Source organism: Zalophus californianus, chromosome 3 (assembly GCF_009762305.2).
Source record: "Zalophus californianus isolate mZalCal1 chromosome 3, mZalCal1.pri.v2, whole genome shotgun sequence".
In the NCBI taxonomy this organism is placed as follows: Eukaryota; Metazoa; Chordata; class Mammalia; order Carnivora; family Otariidae; genus Zalophus; species Zalophus californianus.
In genome coordinates this window covers 11,693,861-11,714,499 of record NC_045597.1, presented here as the reverse complement: position 1 = coordinate 11,714,499, position 20,639 = coordinate 11,693,861, and the positions used below count along the sequence as shown (strand labels likewise).

General features: G+C 41.3%; 1 protein-coding gene across 2 annotated transcripts in view; it reads left to right on the top strand.

The window, feature by feature from the left end:
- Positions 1-20,639, top strand: part of CLYBL (citramalyl-CoA lyase) — a 248,137-nt gene that overhangs the window by 87,034 nt on the left and 140,464 nt on the right. The window contains exon 1 of one of the 2 annotated variants that reach the window (XM_027590128.1): positions 14,914-14,936. The exons of the other annotated variant lie outside the window; for it this stretch is intronic. Within the exon in view, the coding sequence (XP_027445929.1) occupies positions 14,929-14,936 (8 nt within the window). The 5' untranslated portion in view covers positions 14,914-14,928. Of the gene's footprint in view, positions 1-14,913; positions 14,937-20,639 lie in introns of those variants that run through there. 2 annotated transcript variants of the gene reach the window in all.

The window sequence follows — 20,639 nt, the reverse complement described above, 5'->3', positions numbered from 1 at the left end:
CATGACCCCAGCCGAAATCACTCAACTAACTGAGCCGCCCAGGTGCTCCCCCAACAATTGTTTATTAGTAATCTATGTATTAGACACTTTTTCATCACATCTGTCACCCTAATCTTTTTTTTTTAACCTTAATTTACTTATTTGGGTCTTTTAAAAAATTGGTCCACCATTAAAAAACAAAGCCTCATGCAAAATTCCCTGCAAGTTCGGGATAAAACTATTCTGAGAGTCTTGAGGTTTCCTGCCTTAAAGAATGGGTGAGGGGAAAAGATTTTAAGATGCTCCCTGGAAAATAGCCCCCTGAGGCTCCATCTCATTTACTTTGGGCACCTGGAGATGCCTCAAGAGCTTCTGAATTTGTATGCAAACACTTTGCTAGGTTACACAAGTTGCTGATAACGTTGGTTGGCTTCTTGGAGGTGAACTGGGGACAGAGGGAGAGGGTGGCTGGGAGGAATACCTTTCACTATTGAACTCTCTGGTACCTTTCTGGAACCTTGTGAATATAGTATCTTTTCCAAAGAAAAGGACACTTTCTGGTAAAAAGCCACCTCAGGTTAATTTAGTTGAAAATTTCACTGAACCCACACTATCATAAAAACATCAGGTGTTCTAAATTTATTCTTTTATCTTGTGGGTTGCTGTAACACCCAGTTTGTGTTTCCATTTGTACCTTCATCCTTTACTTCCCAGGCCATCATCTCTACGGGGCATTCTCTATTTAATTGCCTAGAGCCTCGTGGTATATAGTCAGGTGATTTTTTTTTTTCTTCTTATTCCTCAACTCTTGTTTTTTAATGTGTGGATCTTTTTGGATGGCATTTGTTTCATGTTTGTTTCTCCACATAGATATACTCACAAAGATACCTTTCTCTAATATTTATATATTTTTTCTTTTTTCTTTTATATGGAACATTTGTTTTTTCCTTGAAAACTCATCTTCTGGGTTTGTTTGTTTTTTTTTTTTAAGATTTTATTTATTTATTTGACACAGAGAGAGAGAGCTCACAAGCAGGGAGAGCCGCAGTGGGAGAGGGAGAAGCAGGCTCCCCACTGAGCAGGGAGCCCGATGCAGGGCTGGATCCCAGGACCCTGGGATCATGACCCAAGCGGAAGGCAGACGCTTAACTGACTGAGCCACCCAGGCGCCCCTCATCTTCTGGGTTTAGAGTAGAATGAGAATTTGGCCTTAACTCTTTTCCCATCCATTGGTTGGGAACTTTCCTACTTTTATGTCAACAGGCATAAAAACACGTGTGCATTTGTGATAATGTGTAGCATATAAAAAGATATATAGAATGCCTTCATATTCCATAAGTTCTGTATTTTAGTGAAATAAAACCAAAGCTTATATATGTAGAAATACTACTGTGTTCATAATTGTCAGTAACTTCCAATGACAGTGGTTACTGTAAAGGAGAAAACACCTGTGGATGTTACTTATGTCAAAACTCGAGGCATCAGTGAGTAAGTAAGCCTTCCTTATGCTGTTAATGACATTCAGATCTTTCCTCTCCTTCTCTGGAAAAGATACAATGTGCCTCTGAGCCAAATTATATGCAGAAGTGCAAAAATACAAAAACCATTTCAAAACTTTGTGTAAATTCAGTGTACCATCCTCCAGGTCTCTTACCTGGTCTGCATCCTGAGAGGCCCCTTGTTGAATGGCTCCAGTGAATATGAGGTTATGGGGGTTGAGTTATGATAACTTTCAGATTCTTAGTAATTTTGGGTTATCTGTACCATGTTTTTCTGAGCCAAAACTTACCTATCAATGGAATACCATTGTATAGAAGGTGATAGGGAGTAATTGCATCTTTCTTAGACATTCAGCATAAAGACAGTTGATGAAGTGAAAGTCACATATAGTCAAGTTCAAATCTCTTATGATGTTGTGTTAGACCAGCACGTCACTAAATTGATCACAGGTTTATTTTCCCTTCAGTACTGGAGCAGATAGATCTCTGTTCCTTCAGCTAAGTGTCAGAAAGAGAAGGTGGCTACATTTAGAGTCAGAGACTCTGGGAAAAATGCATATTTTGAATTTGGTTTTAAAGATTTTATTTATTTATGAGACATAGAAAGAGAGCAGGGTCAGGAGCAGAGGGAGAGGGACAAGCAGACTCTTTGCTGGGCATGGAACGCAACTTGGGGCTTGATACCCCAACCCTGAGATCAGAACCTGAGCTGAGATCAAGAGTCTGACGCTGAACTGAGTGAACCACCCAGCTGCTCTGACCTTTTTTTTTTAAGATTTTATTTATTTTTTTGACAGAGAGAGGGAGAGAGAGACACAGCTAGAGAGGGAACACAAGTAGGGGGAGTGGGAGAGGGGAAGAAGGCTTCCCGCAGAGCAGGGAGCCCGATGCGGGGCTCGATTCCAGGACCCTGGGATCATGACCTGAGCCAAAGGCAGACACTTAACAGACTGAGCCAACCAGGCTCTGTACTAGGTGCCACTCAACATTCACCCTGGATTTAAGGATGCTACTGGAACTCTGCCTGGTGCTTTGGACAATAGCTCTACTGTGTAGACATTCTGAACGACCACCAAGTTTGTTTTTTCCCATTCATGTACTTCATTCATTCATTCATTCACTTGGACATTTATTTATTGATATCTGAATGGGTGGGTAGAACTGTCTTTTCTTTTCTTTTTTTCTTTTTTTAAGCTCTGTGTCCACTGTGGGGTTTGAACTCATGGACCTTGCGGTCAAGAGTCACATGCTCTACCAACTGAACCAGCCTAGCACCCCTAGAACCCTGTCTTTTTATATAGTAAGTAATGGATAGAAGTTAGCATCTTGGAGATCTCTGCCTCAATTTCAGACTTTTGGCTTCCAGAACTGCAAGATAATACATTTTGTTGTTTCAAAGTACACCACTCAGTTTGTGGTACTTTGTTAGGGCAGCCCTAGCAGATGAATACAGCGGACATAATCATCCTCAGCCTACTGTGTTTCTCATTGACCTGAGAATCTGCCTCTATTTCCAGGCCAAAGGGAAATACATGTGCTCTTTTTCAGCTTGTATTTTTTCCCTTTTCTTTCTTACATAGCATGAAAATAAATTCCTAGCAAGAAATAGCATGAAAAAAAATTCCTAGCAAGAACAGGTGTTCAAGAAAATTTCTATGCCCTTTCATTCCTGTGTCTCTTCCTAAAAAGCTGTAGTTGAAAAGCTTGTCTTCTCTCTTACCACATTTCTTCTCACCTTCACAGCTTGATGTTTCTTTCTTTCTCTCTTTTTTAAAAGACTTTATTTATTTGACAGAGAGAGACACAGTGAGAGCAGGAACACAAGCAGGGGGAGTGGGAGAGGGAGAAGCAGGCCTCCCGCGGAGCAAGGAGCCCGATGCGGGGCTTGATCCCAGGACCCCGGGACCGTGACCTGAGCCGAAGGCAGATGCTTAGCGACTGAGCCACCCAGGTGCCCCTAAAAGTTCTGTTTCTTTCTTTATAAGATCATAACGCTTTATAAATTGTTAACTCCTAGAAATTGCCTACCTTTCTCCCAAAGTCCTGACAAGAGGTGGGAGTTTATTTGGTGGGTTTTTATGTGTGACTTCTTTCAATAAAAAGGAAATGGGGGGGGGGGGGCTGCTCCTGGAGGGAAGGTGCTGCGGGAGATGATGAAGCTCGTGGTGGGAGTGCTCGGAGTGTGATGATGCATGTGAAGGAGACAGAGCGTTACAGGGCACGTGAGGGGGACAGGTGGGGGATGACTGGGCACGCGGTGGCGGCATGATGGGACTCGTGGGGAAGGCGCTCCCAACAGCATATGTAGGCGGTGAGGACTAGCACGGGGCATGTGATGGGATGTGTCCAGTGTGATGGGGCACGTGGAAGGGTCTGGCCGTGTGAGACGCAGCAAGGGGTGGGGATGTGTGGAACGTGACAGGGCACATGGTGGGGCGGCCAGAGTGTGGTGAGGCATGTGGCAAGGACAGGCAGAGCGTGATGGGCACCTGGTGTAGCGTGTGGAACGTGGGAGTTCATGGTTGTGGGGGGTGCGGTGGGGCACGCAGGTAGGGAGGATCCGCAGAGGGGCTTGTGGTGGGAAGGGAGGGAGCAGTGAGACATGTGGCTAGAGCAAGCTCTTGGGGTCAAGTCCCCAGAAACTGTCTGCTGCTGGAAGGGTCAGGCCTGGCAGCAATGGGTTACTTCCACCTTCCACCTTCTCTTTTTCCTTCCTGAGGGATTTATTATTACTATTATTTTTAAGTAAGTTCTGTGCCCAAGGGGGAGCTTGAACTCAGGATGCTGAGATCAAGAGTCGCATGCTCCACCAACTGAGCCAGCCAGTGCCCCTGTTCCTGAGAAATTTAGACACAGACAGGACTTTGAGGTCAAACTGCCCAGTTCCTGAGAAAATGAGGTTGTGTCCTTCACTTTCCCATCACCAAATCCACAAAATCTCTGCACCTGCTGCCCTGCGGGGCAGAAGAAGAATGGCCCTGGGTCTACCCCTTCGGCTTGTTCCCTGTGTCCTTCCACTCTTGCCTACTCAAGGACTGGACTCCTTGAGCATTCTGTCTGTTGGCTCCAGTGTGGCCTTGGCCATCAGATTATTTCCTCAGCTTATCTGTGTCCTAAAATTTCCCATCTTAAAACAAGCCTCCTTTTGTCCCGCATCTCACTCCTGCAGCAGGTGGCCCCATTACTCCTCTTCGCAGAAAAACTTTTCACAAGAGTTGCTGCAAACTGTAAACTCTCAATTGTCCTGTTTCTAGCCCCTCTCCCTCCATTTTCTCTTCAGCCCACTTCAATACCACTTTCCCCTGCTCCATGCCACCAAGACTGCGCTTCTTGCCAAACCCGTCAGTCGCCTTTGTCCTCAGATTACTGGTTCTTGTCAGCATTTGACAAAATTGACCTCCTGACCTTTAAACCCCTTTTTTTCTCTTGGCTTCTGTATTGGTTTCCTATCGTTGTGGTAACAGATTACCACAAAACTAGCCATTTAGAGCAACACCTATTGATCATCTCTTAGTTCTGTAGGTTACAAGTCTGGCACCAGGTTCACTGGGCTCAAATCAAGGCATCAGACTTACTGGAGGCTTTGGGGAAGAATCCACTTCAGAGCTCATTAGGTTTGCAGGTAAATCCACATCCTTGCAACCCTAGGCCTGAAGTCCCCATGTCCTTACCACCTAAGCTCTTGGAGGTCTTTCTCTAGTCCTTGCACATGGGGACCCCACATTCCAGAGTCAGTAGCAGTATGCTGAATCTGTCTCAGGCAGGGAATCCTCTTGCCTCCTTTTCTGCTGCCTCTCTTTCTGGCTCTAACCAGGGAAAGTTCTCTGTTGTTTCGGGGTCATGTGATTAGTTTTGACCCACCCAGGTAATTCAGGTCCATGACCATAATTATACCTTCGAAGTCACTTATGCCATGCAAAGTAACATTCACAGAGTCTAGGAATTAGAGCATGGAAATCTTGGGAGAACCAGTCTGCCTACTACAGCTTTCTGGGCACCCATCTGATTTTCCTTCTATCTCACTGGCTGTCTTTCCTCAGTCATCGTCTTCTTCCTGACCTCTAAACAGTAGGGCCCTGCCCTTAGACCCCTACCCTTCTCTGTTCTTAATCCCTGAGAGAGCCCAACCATTGCCACAGGTTTAAATATGGGATGTACTTAAACAGGCGGTAAATACCTGGCCAGCCTGGAGCCTGTCCTGAGTGCCAGAGCTCCAGGTTCCTGGGTCCATTTGCCTTTTTCAGTCATTCTCAATGTGTAGTCCCCAGACAGCAGCATCAGTGTTGTCTGGTCACTTGTTAAAAATGTGAATTCTTGAGCTCATGCCTGTACTCCTGAATCAGAAACGCTGGGAGCAAGGCCCAAAAGTCTGTGTTTTAACAAGCCCCAACAGGTGAATCTGTTGTTTGCTGAAGTCTCCAGATCACTGGCTACTCAGTCACTCCACCTGGATGTCAGGTACCTGACTCTGGATTCCCCCAACTACCTTGTCCACCTTCTCTGTGGTGGTCTTCACCATCCGTCCAACCAGGGGCTCAAGCCACTGTGATCCATTATCTACACAGTGACCAGAGTGATCTTTAAAAAATATAAGTCAGATCATATTCCCTTGACTTAAAACCCTCTAATAGTGCCCACTGCCCTTGAAATTAAATCCAAACCTTTGTGCTACTCTCCAGGGCCCTCCCTGCCAACCTTTCTGGCCTCAACTTCTGGTGTTCCCTCTCACTACCTGCCAGCTACCCACAGGTCTCCTCTGTAGTGTATATCATCAATACCGGGCTCACTCCAGCCTTAGGGCCTTTGTACTTGCTGCCCATTGCCTGGTCTGCTCTCCTGCAGCCTTTTAGGTGGCCAGTGTTTTTGTATCCTTCGGGTCTCAGCTCAGCCATCCCTCCTCAAAGATGTTGCCCTGCCCCTTTCCAATGTACCCTTCATACAGCCTGCCATCTTTCTCACACTGTTCACTTCCTGCTTAGCATTTAACACTGTGATATTATCTTGTTTATTTGTGACCTTACCCCACTCCTACCACCACTATGCTATAAACCCCAAAAGGACAGAAGTTGTCTGTCTTGTTCTCTGATGACTCCCTAATACCCAGCTGAGTGTTTAACACATTGCAAGTGCTAGATAAATATTTGTTGAATTAACAAATAAAATTAGCTTTCTACCTGCCTTTGCCAGACCTTAGTCTCATTGTCATAGGGTAGAGACTACCCCCACTGGCAGACATGGATTTAGGCCCGTGGGGTCATGGCTGGTCTAGAGTTGCTTGTTTCTTTCTTTCTGCCTGTCTTTTTCTTTCTTTCTTTCTTTCTTTCTTTCTTTCTTTCTTTCTTTCTTTCTTTCTTTCTTTCTTTCTCTTTCTTTTTCTTTCTTTTTCTTTCTTCAGATTTTATATATTTATTTGACAGAGAGCACAAATAGGTAGAGTGGCAGGCAGAGGGAGAGAGAGAGGGAGAAGCAGGCTCCCTGCTGAGCAGAGATCCTGACGTGGGGCTCAATCCCAGGACCTGGGATCACAACTGGAGCTGAAGGCAGACGCTTAACCAACTGAGCCACCCAGGTGCCCCGAGCTCCTTGTTTCTTAATACTCCTGGAGACCCTCTTCCACCTCTGTCTTTTCCAGTCGGTAATTTCCCACCATACCCCTGTGATGTGCATAGTATATGGTCACCATAATAATTATTAACTATAACAAAATGTCATTGAACTTACAGACATTTAAAAGACTTTATATTAAAAAGTTAATAATTCAATAATACTGAGTAAAAGAAATCAGACACCAAAGAATACAGACTATGTAATTCTGTTTCTTTGACATTCAAAACCACACTATATCAATCTATGGTGGTATGAGTCAGGATAGTGGCTGTCCTTGTTAGGGTACTCTGACTGGGGAGTGCATGAAGGTGTCTTCCGGGTGCTGGAAACGTTCTGTATCTTGATCTTGAGAGTGACTATACATCTATAATGTGTACATCAAGTGGATGGTTAAGGTTTGTGTACCTTTTAAAGTTATATCTCAAAAAATCTAAATAAGTAAATAAAAATACCTTCAAAAAGAGGGGAAAAAAGGAAATGTAGATGAGCAGCTGTCTGAAATGAAGCCATATGAAAGATCTGGTAGAGAGCCCTCTTACTGCACTTCTGTAGCTGACTTCACTCTTAGCTACCTTTAAATTGGTGGCTTGGGTTTTTCTTTGTTTGTTTTTAAAGAAACTGGAGATTGGACAGTGTTTCTCCTTCCCCTCCAGAGGCCCAGAGCAATGTGGCCGGGTGCATTCTGGACTGGGCAGCACTAACATTTGTTCTTCCCAGGGACCGTCTGCTACTTTTCTCTGCCCCAGTGGAGCTGGGGGAATAATAAAGCTGTTATTATTTATACTGCACAGCATTTTTGTCAGTGGTCTTTGTCATTGAGAGTTATGAAGTCAAGGTAGGACATGAGGGAATTTGTGAGTCTTTAATCCAGGTAGAGGAAAGAGGTAAAAGGGGGTTATTTTTCCAGGAATGTTGCTTTTCCAAACGCTTTCAGTTTTCCCACTCCTTTTCTTGGCCCTTTCCTGCACTGTCCTTTCACAAGCGTTATAGTGACCTCTGAACTCATCACCTCCCACCCTTGTCTCCCTGCTACTGCCACCACCCTTTTGATCTGCCTCTTCTCGTCAGTATTGTCACCATAGCTCCCAACTAGTTTCCCCGCCACCAGGGAATATATAAAATCCACCTGCTTAATTGTCAAGTTTCTTTATGGTTGGTCTCTAATTTCCCTCTCACTTAAATATCCTGTTCTTTTTTTTTTTTTTAAGATTTTATTTATTTGGGTGAGAGGCAAGAGAGAGAGAGAGCATGAACGGGGGGAGAGGGAGAGAGACAAGCAGACTCCCCACTCAGCAGGGAGCCCAACACGGGCCTCGAGCCCAGGACCCCGAGACCGTGACCTGAGCCAAAGCAGATGCTTAACCAACTGAGCCACCAGGCACCTCTAAGTATCCTGTTCTTTAAGGCAAAAAGAGTAATTGTTGGTGTCCAGAAGTGCAGGCCGTGACTCAGACATCATACCTCTCTCAGTCTCCGACTGCTGTACTTGGAATCTTCTTCCTGCCTCCCTAACTTCCTCAAGTGAGGGGCCATTCTTCCTCTCCAAGTTTGCTGCCTTCTCATTTCTTCCTTCTCCTTGGGGAATCTTAGCACACCAATTGAGCCCCCCTTCTCTCCTGGTTTTTTTTACTTCTTGCCCCTCTGTGGAATTTTTCTTCCCCACAGTCTGCAAAAAGATTCTACATATATCTCTGTCAAAACTGAAGTAAAAAAACTTTCCTTTATGTCCATATCTTTAAGCCTTTGACATGTGTCCCAACTTCTCTTGATTCCTAACTTCTTTGAGGAGTGGTCTGTATCCACCTTCCCTACGTTCCACTAAGTGGCATTGAGTTCTCAGTCCATTAGAACACATTTGTCCCCTCTAACTCTGCACCTGTCCCCCGAAAGTCCCATGCCTTCAGAATTTCGAGATCCAAGGCCCCATTTTTAATCCTCATACTAGTTGACTCTCCAGTTCTTGGTGCTGTAGATCATGCCTTGCTTCTCTAAATTCTCTCCTCCCTGTCCCCTGTAGTGAGGATGCTAATCTCCCTAGATCTTCATCTTTATGTCTGAACATTCCTTCTTGTTTTCCTAAAAGGATTTTTCATCCTCTGTTAGACCCTAAAATCCTGATACTGCTCTTCTGAGTCATTTCCCTTGATGATGACATTCTTTTCCTTTATGATGGTCTCAGAATTTTATTTCAACCTGGGTGTTTGTACAGCTCTTCCAATCCTGTCTATATCAATCTGACTTCAGGAGGTTTCTTGAAAGTATCTTCCTAAATTTGAGTCTAAAAAATGGTTCCATTTTAGCACTTACCATGTTGTGTTGTGATTGCATGTCTGTCAATCCAACTAAAATTTGAATGCTACAAAGGCGAGACTTGTTTCTTTTTTATAGAATCTGTGCTTGATTGCTGCTGGTGTATGGGAATGCTGCTTGATTTTTTTTAATGTAAATTTAAATTTTTATGAAATAATACAAGACTCAGAGTTTCTCTGTTTCTCTTGAGTGCTCTGCCTGGTAGTTTGTTTTCAGTCTTTTTATCTTTCGTGTTAGCGACTTATCATCAAATGTCTGATGAACTGTGGCTACCAGTCCATCTTTAAGAATAAGGAACTTAGGGGCACCTGGGTGGCTCAGTCGGTTAAGTGTCTGCTTTTGGCTCAGGTCATGATCCTGGGGTCGTGGGATCCAGCTCTGTGTTCAGCTCCCTGCTCTGCAGGGAGTCTGCTTCTCCCTCTGTTCCTCTGTCCCCTGCACCCCCTCCCCTGCTCGTGCTCTCTCTCTCTCAAGTAAATAAATAAAATCTTTAAAAAAAAAAAAAGAATGAGGAACTTAAAAATTGATAGGAAGTTCTTTGTGGGTGCTAACTAATGGGCTTCATGTAGGGTTATTAGATGGGGACCTGCCACCTTCACCAGGCGATTGCCAAATATCAGTGTCTGTAGGGCCTCTGTTTCTCAGAGAGGAATCCTCCAGTCTCTGACCTACAGGAATAACCTGGCTGCCAGCATTCTGGAAGCCAAGGAGGGAAGGGACCTGAGGAATCCTTACCATTCCATATGCTGACTTTCACTTGGTCCCAGTTTTTATTCCCATGACTAACTCCTCATTGTTGTGTTTTGCATCCGCAAGTCTAAACTGTTTTGGTTCAGTTTCTCCAGAGAGTTACTTCCTTTCCTTTGTTAGCATGGGAAAGTTAGTAGGAGCAGGGTCTTAGTGCTCTTTATACAGATTTGCAAACAATCCTTTTATTCACGCCCACAACACTGCCTTCACGGGTTCCAGGAACCTCAGTTCCTAAAACATTTCCAGAGCTGTGTTATAGAAAGCCACTGCATTTCTTTGGCCTGCCACACCTGTTTGGCCCCAGTACTTTAGGCAGTTAGTAGCTAGCTTTTCACCTGTCAACTTACTGTCCATTTCCCAAATTTGTTGACTTTTTTGGGGGGGGGGATTTTATTTGACAGAGAGTGAGAGAGGGTGCGCGTGCACGCGCAGCAGGAGAAGAAAAGGGAGAAGTAGGCTTCCTGCTAAGCAGGGAGCCCCATGCAGGACTAGATCCCAGGACCCCGGGATCATGACCTGAGCCGAAGGCAGACGCTTAACCGCTTTACCTACTGAGCCACCAGCGCGCCCCAATTTGTTAACATTTCTTAAAAGGGGTTTCTTCCATTGCATCTGGTCCTGTGGATTCATACTCCTCCCCTTCAGTGTGGGTTTTTGAAAGGAAATGGAGATAAACCCATGTTGATCTGGCATGTTTCTGCTTTTAATTTAGTATCCAGCCAACTGTATGAACATTTACTAGTTTTTTTTTTAAATTATGTTGTTTTTTGTTGTTGGATTTTAGGATTTCTGTATATATTCTGGAAATTAATCCCTTATCAGATATATGATTTGCAAAAACTTTCTCCCATTCTGTGGGTTGCCTTTTTGCTGTTTATAGTATCTTTTGATGCACAAAATTTTCTTTACATTCTTGAATTTGATAAATGATTTTCCTACATCTTTTGAGATGTTTAAGACTTCTCTAATTTGTTAATGAAGTGAACTATACTAATATACCTTCTAATGTTAAATTACTGGTATGAAACAATTTTTTTTTCAATTTTCTTGATTTGGTTTGCTAAAACTCGGGAGTTTTGCATTTATGCTTTAAGTGAGACTGGCCTGTAAATTTCCTGTATTCCTGGTTTTTATACTCTCTTCAAATATATTGTGAAGAATTTTTGAGGACCTTTCCCTCTCATTCTTTTCTGTGAAACAGTTTGTATAAGATATGAATATTGTTTCTTAAAGGCTTCTTAAAACTTGCTAAAATTATCTGTACAACTTGTGTATGTTTATATCTTGATTATTAATTCAGTATGTTTAATAGCATGATTTCTTTAGGTTTCCTGGTTCTTACTGAGTCCCTTTTGGTTATTTATATTTATCTAGGAAATTGTTCACATTGTTTTCAGACCTATTGCCACAAAGTTGTTTCTAGCATTCTCTTGGTCTCTTCTGCACCTGTAGATTTATGCTGTGCTTTTTCTCATTTTCTTATAGAAGATTTTATTTATTTGAGAGTGAGAGAGAACGTGAGCGTGAACAGAGGGAGGGGCAGAGGGAGAAGCAGACTCCCCAATGAGCCAAGCAGGAAGCCCAATGTAGGGCTTGATTCCAGGACCCTGGGGACCATGACCTGAACTGAAGGTAGATGCTTAACTGACCAAGCTACCCAGGCATCCCTGTTTTTTTCATTTCTAAAATTATTTATAATTTCTTTTTCTTTTTTCTTTTCTTTCTCCCCCCTGCCCCAGAGAGAGAGAGAGCACATGGGTGGGGAGGGGCAGAGGGAGAAGGAGAGAATCTTAAGCAGGCTCCACACCCAGCATGGAGCCCGACACGGGGCTCAGTCTCACGACCCTGAGATCGTGACCCGAGCCGAAATCAAAAGTCGGATGCTTAACCGACTGAGCAACCCAGGTACCCCCAAATTTTTGTTTTTTAGACCTATCAGTTTCTACCTCTGAATTTGTCAATTACTTCTGTAATTCTGATAATTTTTGCATTTATTACAGGTGTCTATAGTTTAAGGAATATTATTTCTTTGTGATAAAGTGATCTTTTTATCATTATCTATTGATCCTTTTTTTTATCCCTAAGGATATTTTTTTGCCTTGATTTCTATCTTGTTTGATATTAACATTCATTGATTCAGTCATTCATTCAGCAGTGTCTATCAAGAACCTAGTCTGTGCCAAACATATCATGACCAAAACAGGGAGTGCCCCCTGACTATCTTTATCACCGTATATATATATATATATATATATATTTTTTTTTTACTTTCAATCTTATGTTTTAGATGTATCTTTTCAAAACAGTATTTAATTGATCCATTTTTTTCTTTGCATTTATTTTCTGTCTTTTAACAGGGATATTTAATGTGTTTACATTTGTTGTGCTTTCTTATGGAATTAAATTTCTTTTATTACTACCTTTTTTTTTACTTTTTTTTCTTAAAGATTTTATTTTTAAGTAATCTCTACACCCAATGCGAGGCTCAGACTCACAACCCTGAGATCAAGAGTCGCATGCTCCACCAACTGAGCCAGCCAGGAGCCCCTTTTTCCCTCTTTTTTATTTTTTATTTTCATTTTTTCCCTTTTTAAATTTACCATTCTGTTTGCTATATTTTCCTTCATTTCCTGCTTTTAATTGAATTTACTTAGCTTTATTTATTCCTACAATTTTGTTTATATTGATTTTAAAGTTACATATTCTAGTTTTTTTTCTTTTGGTGATTACTTTTATAATTTTAACATGTATATTTAACAAAATCTAAAGTTAACTGCTAAATCTCTATTCTCCTTCTGAACAAAGTGTTCTAAAGTATTTTAGCCCTGACATATACCCCTAGTCTTCCATGTCCTTTGTCTGGTATGCTATCAGAGCCTACTACTTATTTTCTTATTTTGTTTTGGGGTTTTTTTTGGTCCTTTGTTTTACATGAGATGACATTATTATTGCTGCTGCTGTTCTTCTTCTTATAGTAAAGGCTTTTGTAGATTTAGTCACCTGCTTGCAACCTCAGGCTCATCATTGTTTCTTGGATCCCACTCCCTTCTTCTGGACTCAGCCTCTTGTATTATGAAATAGACCTCTGGTCACTTCTCTCAGTAAAAGTATGAGAGTAGTAACTTCTTTCACCCTTTGTCTGAAAAATGTGTTTATTTTGCCCCTATCTTGAATGATAACTCAGTTGAATTCAACACAAAAGGTTATTTTCCTTCGGTACTTGGAAAATATTTTTCCATTATTTTGGGGTTTATTTTGCTACTTGGGAACAGTATATTATGCAGCAAAGTTGTTTTTTAGTCTTTTCTGGCTTTTGTTTTTGTTTTGTTTGTGTTGTTGTTTTTTCTTAATTAGGTGTTCTATAGGTTCACTGCCATATGCGTAGGTGTTGATTTGTGTTTATCTCGCTCATGACCGTGCTTCATCAGTCTCAGAACTTAAATATTTCTTTCAGTTCTGAAAATGTCTGTCATGAATCCTCATTCTTTCTATTCTCTCTTAGACATTTATTATAATATCTCATTTTACCCTTTTTGTTCCTATCTTCATGACTTCTTTTTTTTTTTTGCATTTTTAAGCCGCTCCTGTTTTTTGCTACTGTTCAATTCTTATCTATCTTCATGACTGTCGCTTACCTGTCTGTGCCATGTTTTGTATGGTTTCCTCTCATCCACCCTATAGTTTACTAATTCTCTTATCAGCCATGTCTAATCTACTGTTTCACTTATTAATTTCATGACTATATTTTTTCCTTTTAAAAATGCCATTTGATTCTCATTCAAATTAATTTTTATTTTCAATACTGCCCCCTTTTTTTTAATGGTTACTGTTCCTTGTTGGATCACTTTAATAACTTCAAACTTATATTTCAGATTCCTTCTTAGGTTTTCACTTATTTCTAGTTCCCAGGTACCTATTCACCCTTGTGTTGTCCTTGCTCACTGTCCCACCGGGTGGTTTACTTCTCCACGTGATCGGGACTCTCTATTTTAAGCTCATCTTCAGCAGGGGTTGTTTTTGTCTCGGGGCGTGCAAGCGCCCTAGACTGTGAATACATTCTTGCAGCACTGCTTTGCATTTTTCTTCTACAAACCAAGACTCAGTTGTTTCAAGGTCTTGAACTCAAATTAATTTTAATTTCTCTATTTGTAACTTCCAACCCGTCCAGGGGCTATAAACTTAATGCCTGGCCTTGCTCTTTGCATAGGCTCACCGTTTTGACGACTCATCCAGAAGGCTTTGTTTATTTTCACAGTGCCCAAGCCTACTTTGCCATTTCTTTTGTGGGGAGAGTTCTTCTAGTTCCCTTTACTGGATTAGATAGCTTTCTAAGGTCCCTCACCTAGCACACGCCCAAATTCGTGTCTTCTGTCCCAGGTGGGTTGTTGATATTCTAGCCCCTACTCCTTGTTCCAGGACTGATATCCCTCTGTGGCTACAGCATCAGCTCCAGGAGTTCCAGCCCTACAATTCCCGCTGTTTTAGCACTTGAAGATTCCCTTTCCTTTTTCTTTCAATCTCAGCTATACATTTAACCTTAAAAAATGATGGGCTTTTTTGTTTGGTTTTGGTTTTTTTTGCCTTATATTATCCAATATTTCTGTGTAATTTAAGCGGGAGTGGGGACTGCATCAACTCAGCCTGCCATAAAGCTATTCATCTTTGTACTCCTCAGCCCAGAAGAGTAACTAGTCCATACCAGATGCTGGATGACTGACTGACTGACTGACTGAATAAATGAATGAACGAATGAGTTTTTCACCTCCAGAAGCAGTTGGAAACAATGTTCCAGTGAGTAACCCCCACTATCTCTCCAGGGGCACTGGAACAAGCAGAATTTACTTTTCTTTTTTTCTTTTTTTTAGAGTTTACTTTTCTATGAGGATGTAAATAAAGAGAGTTCCCAGTAAACAAAATGAAGAAAGAACAGGACTTCTTATGTGCTTTTTCTGTAAGTCTGGGAACAATGGGAACCTTTAACTGCCTTCCATGACTTGATATCCAAAGGTGGAGGGAAGGTGGACTGAGGAGTGAGTGCTCATACCGTTTGCCGGTGGCTCCATACAGCTCGCTTACCAGGAGGAGAGACTGAAGAATTGCAGAGAACCCGACACTGGGCCTGTTTAGTTCCCCTTCTCACCACTGTTTTAAGAAAAGCGTGCCTTTGATGAGATATAGCTGTGGGCGCTTGTTTTCCTTCTTATGTCAGCCACCTTTGTTAGAAGCTGGTTATTGATGCCGTGCCCTGTTTTAATTCACACTTCTCTGCTAATCAATTACAGCGTTTATCCATTAATCAGGCATTCTGACAGAGTCAATAACTGCTTTTTTTGGATTTTGTGAGGGGGCTGCACGTTATCCAGCAAGGAATAACATTCAGGAGCTCACTTTAAAACAGTGTGACTTTCCCAGGCTGGTGGACTTCCGGAGCAATAAACATCTAGTGGGGATTTCATATGGTGGTTTTTAATATATTTGGTTGATGGGATTTTCTCACTGAACACTTCATTAGCAGGGCTCAACATTAGTGAAGTGTGGACAGGTGTACCTCTGTTTAAGAAAAACAGAAACATCAAAAGGTAATTATTCCCATCATGTATAAATGACTGCATTCACCTAAAAGTAGCATTAAATCATGAACTTCCTTCATTCGTATTAAGTGTAACAATATCTTCTTGGCAGTGGGGTTTGAGAGCAAAGAAACTTAAAGCCAGAATGTTTGGAGCTGCTACTAGATGAAAGCTCATCCAAAATTTAGAGCAAATATCTCTATAATTGTAATATGAGTCAAGAGGAAAATATTTTGTAAACAAAAGCTGAGTTTATATACAAATTTCCTGAAGCCTATCTTTTACATAGAGTGTTTTAAACCTTTGTATACACGTGTACACACATTTAAGCACCCCTCAGGCTTTCTAATTTGTTACCTCATATTCAGATGCTATTAAGTGTCATAGAAATTAAAACTTTTCCTTTTAGCAAGGGTAAGAAACAGAGGTGGCAGCGTTTAATTGGAGAGTTACAGTTTGGGTAGTTAAGTTTACCGCACATAATGATGGTAACAGGTTTCAATGATCTTTTTTTATGACAGATGTACCAACATTTAATTGTTTTTCATCAAGGGTGGAGAGAAAAGACACTTCTGTAGATTTTTCAATTCTCCTACGTGTCACTTAGCTGTCCTCACCATTGTCTAAGCTTCTTTCTCTCATCCTTTTTGCTGCAATGAGTTGTGTCATTCCCTCATGATCAGCACTTTTGTTGTCTTTGTTTTTTGCTGTACCTCAGAAGTCCATCTTTTCTTTCATCTCCTTCCCATTCATGCATGAGGGAACAGTTGTGCCCTGTTGTGGGGATGTTCCGCTGAGTTTCAAACAGTAGGGTTTCTTTTTATTCTCTTCTAAGTAGTACAATGGGGCTGAATGTCTGTTGCAGAATGCACACACTAATATGCCAGGTTATTTGGTTTCTAAGAAGTCAATAAAAATACTACATTTAGGCTCAGCCCTTGGCTTGCTTTTTCCTTGTTTGCCTTTCATGTCTTCAGTTATAAATCTGTTTGTTTGTTTCTGATTGTAAAATATAATCTTCCATATTAAATCGAAGCGTGGAATCAACAAACAGAGGAAAATGTTCCTGGCGGTGGAGTATTTTCACACTAGCAGATTTGGCAGTCTGTACCCTCCCTCGATAAGAGCCTTGAAACAGCCGCCAGAGCTAATTAATGACAGCTACAACTCAGAGAGGAAAAAAAAAAGAGAGTGGATCCCAAGTTGGTCTTGGCAAAACTTACCAGTGTGAGAAAGTACCACATCTCTGCATTTAAAGGTGTGCAGCTTTGACTGTTTTCCTCCAGATCACCTTGCTTGATTGTTGTTTGGTGGGGGGAGGTAAGTGTGAGCATGAGTGTACCTAGTTATAAACACACACCCAAAGGCCATCCCAGCAGTAAAAGGCTAAAGACATAAAAAGCTAGAGATGTCTTAAGACACTTTGTTCTCATATTCAGGAACAATCTTCAAAATCCTCCTTAATGAGGTCATAAAAGAAAAAAATGGAACAAGTGCTCCTTGTGTATCTCACTAGGGCACGCCATCAGGGTCACTTGCCACCAGTATCCTATTTAAAAAGGGATTGGGGTAGTTCAATCAAGCATTGCATTAAGAGAGAGACTTTGATTAATTCCTTCTCTTTTCTTTTGTGCCACAGATAATTTCAGTAAATTTGTGATACTCTCTGCTTAGGCATTGCTGAGGCTTAAAGTTCTTGATGCGTCATGCTGAGTATTAGCATTTATCGGGCCTACTTGGCTATGGTGAAGAGGAGCGTGTGCTCCAGATAGCTCTCTAATCTTTGACAAGCAGGGCTGGTCTTTAAACATGACCATTATCTGAGATCTTAGCGTAGGGAAGTTTCTGCTCTCAGGTTGGTGGAAAGAAATCTTGGTGTAAAAGAAGGAAAAAGACTCAACAGTAAGGAAGATGGTGATTTATAGTGGTTAACTTTTTTTAAAGGTACGGGATCTGCCTCTTAACTCAGAAACGCACAGCTTGGGTAAGTTTCAGGGATGGCTCTCAAAGGAAACAAAAGCAAGAAGGGGACAAGTGAGTGCTACCACTGTGTGCTTTCACAGAGGCTGCTGTGGGGGAGTTGCAGATTGGCCCCCGGATGGTCGGGATCAGGTAGGAAATTGGATTCTATTGTCATTTGTTGTCTTTTATTTACCAACTTCGTTGAGAGGCCATCAGAGATATGAAGGGTCATTTTAGCACTATGCTGCAGAAACCCAGGGTCGAATGTTGGCTCTTTTGGTTGTTTTGACCTAGAAGCAAGTTAGGGTATATTTCAAGCACTTAGTTTAAAAAAACTCAATCACATACCTATTGTATTTTATAAGCTGATTTTGAAAGGGTGTATCATGTTTACTTTATTGCAAATGCAAGGTGTCTGTATATTTAGGTGTCATTGAAAAGTTGGATTTGGGTTCTGAAGGACCGGAACGGCTCCCAGGGGCCATTGTGATGGTGTGTAAATCCCTTTTTGTTTGTGGTTTACTCACTGGATGCGCTGGGTCGGCTCTTAGGGCTGCTGCCTTCTGTCCCGTTAATTCAACCACTGCACATGCGCATGAAGGCAACAGGTTAATAGTCCTGACTTCGGAAGATAGCTTTAGGTATGGATAGGTAGAATCCCTTCTCTTCCAGCTGAAACATTTGTTTTTCAGTGGAAAGTGAGGTAGTTGGGTTTATTTTCATGAACTTATACAACAGATATGTTTATGTTAAGACAAGTTAAGGCAAGATTTTAGAATTAATTTTAAAGTACATTTCATGATAATTACTACTGTCCTGCTGAAGATTTAATAGCCAATCATAAGGGCTTTTTAAATTACTAGTTTAAAATGAATAAGATATTAGATTTCTCATAGATTCTGTTTTGGTAGGGTTTCTAGATTAGAGACCCAAAGCTGAACTTACTCATTCATTAAATACTAATTATTAAACTCCTACTTTATGCCAGTCTCATAGAATTATAATAGCATTGTTATCATTGTCAATGTAATTGGTTTTTAACTTATATTTACAATGATTATTATAAACTGTGGAAACCTCTAAGTATGTTAGTTTTTGATAATCAGCTTTAACTGTGGGAGTGAATATGTTCTCTGTGAAGCATGTCTGTGAATAGATTACTCAGACCTGACCATAGTTCTTAGAATGCTAACTGAAGTTGCATGGTTGATAGATTTTTTTTCTTTTTCTTTCTTTTTAAAAAAAGAACATTTTAAAGTTTATTTCTTTATGGAATCTCTACACCCAATGTGGGGCTCGAACTCACAACCCTGAGATCAAGAGTCGCATGCTCTCCCGACTGAACCAGCCGGGTGCCCTGATAGATTTTTTTCATATTTGAAACTGGAGTGAGCCATGGAGGCAGAGTAGTGTCATGGAAAGGATAAAGGCTGTCACTTACTTTTCCTTAGGAAGAGCCACCAACTCAGGGCTTGGTATGAGAATTAAGTTCTCTGATTATGGTGAATGAGCCACCACGGGGCTTTGCTCACGGCAACACCTCTGTGATTGGCCCACCCCCCACTCCCTTATTCCCAAGAAATAGGTATCTACAGGGCATCCAGTGTTTACATTCTGATTCCCATCATGCATACTGAGGGCCAGAGAAGTTACCTGGTCATACTTTCTCTGTGCCATCAAAAAGACTGTGAAGTTGTCTATTTGGAAACTCATGCTGTGGAAAAATCCTCAAAGACTTTTTAGGCTTGGGGAATACCTGCTTCATTTGCTCATATGAAACATAATTACAGACATTTTTAGTATTCCCGACAGTGGAAATACTCCAAATGTTGCCTTTTTACACAAAATCAGCATGATGATTGCTGAGAAGAAAGAGGTCACAGCCTTTACTTTCTCAACAAAATCAAGCCTTCCACCACATTTCTTCCGGGGTTGTAGGTTCTTTTTTGGATAAAGGTCCCAGAGGGCAGACAGGGTCTTCTCATAAAATCAGAGGACTGTGATCCTCTAGACACCTCATCTTCTGATACCAAGTGGCAAAAAGGAATGAACACAAGCACATTTCAGCCTCCCCCAAACCTCCTTATGGTCAGATCTAGGATCCAGTAAGTAGCAAAAGTAGGCCGCCTAGAAAATTAGCTGTTTCCTTTGAAACAGGCAAGTAAGAGATCTGGGCTAAAACAGAAACCTAGTTCTCTCTCCCATAGGCAACGTATAATAAATGCTAGCTGAAGAAAATTGTCCTTTTTACCTTAGAATTGATATCATAGGAAATGATACATTTTGCCTTTATTTACAGAGGATATTAGGACTAATATTATGGATCTCATTATGCTGTTTTTCATGTGTTTTATGATGAGAATTTCTCAAAATCCACTCAGTATAAATCGGGTCATTCTCAGTACTTAAACATAGCAGATTTTTTGAGATATTCAAGACAGTTGTTGCTTCTGCTTTGGAAGGCTGAAAACTTTCTGCACAATTATGTTCTGGAAGTTCTACAGGGCCTTGCTATTAGAGCTAGAAAAAGCATAATGGCAAGGACCAGCTCATTGTCTTCTTCTTGTAGATCAGGTTGAAGGACTATATTACATGTTCTCGCTCATAATAAGTTGGAAAACAAGTAGCACTGAATGATCTGTACTGATCTTGTCTTTTCAAACTGTGAACTCTAAATGGGAGAGTGTGTTTTTGTGTGCTGCAGTATGCCTTATACGTTGTTGATGACCAGCAAATGTACTCAGCCATTTATATGAAGATAATGTATATGTGATCTTAGCCAAAAGACCCTCCACTTATAGGTCAGTTACTGAACCTATCTTTAGATAGGTCTTTTAGATTGGACTCCTTTTTTAGCCATCTGCTTGAATACTAATTATGCTTTAAGGAAAAGACACAAGGTGTGGTAGTTGATGGTGCTTGCTGTAAATGTCTCTGAGGCACAGTTTCATCTGGTCAGTAA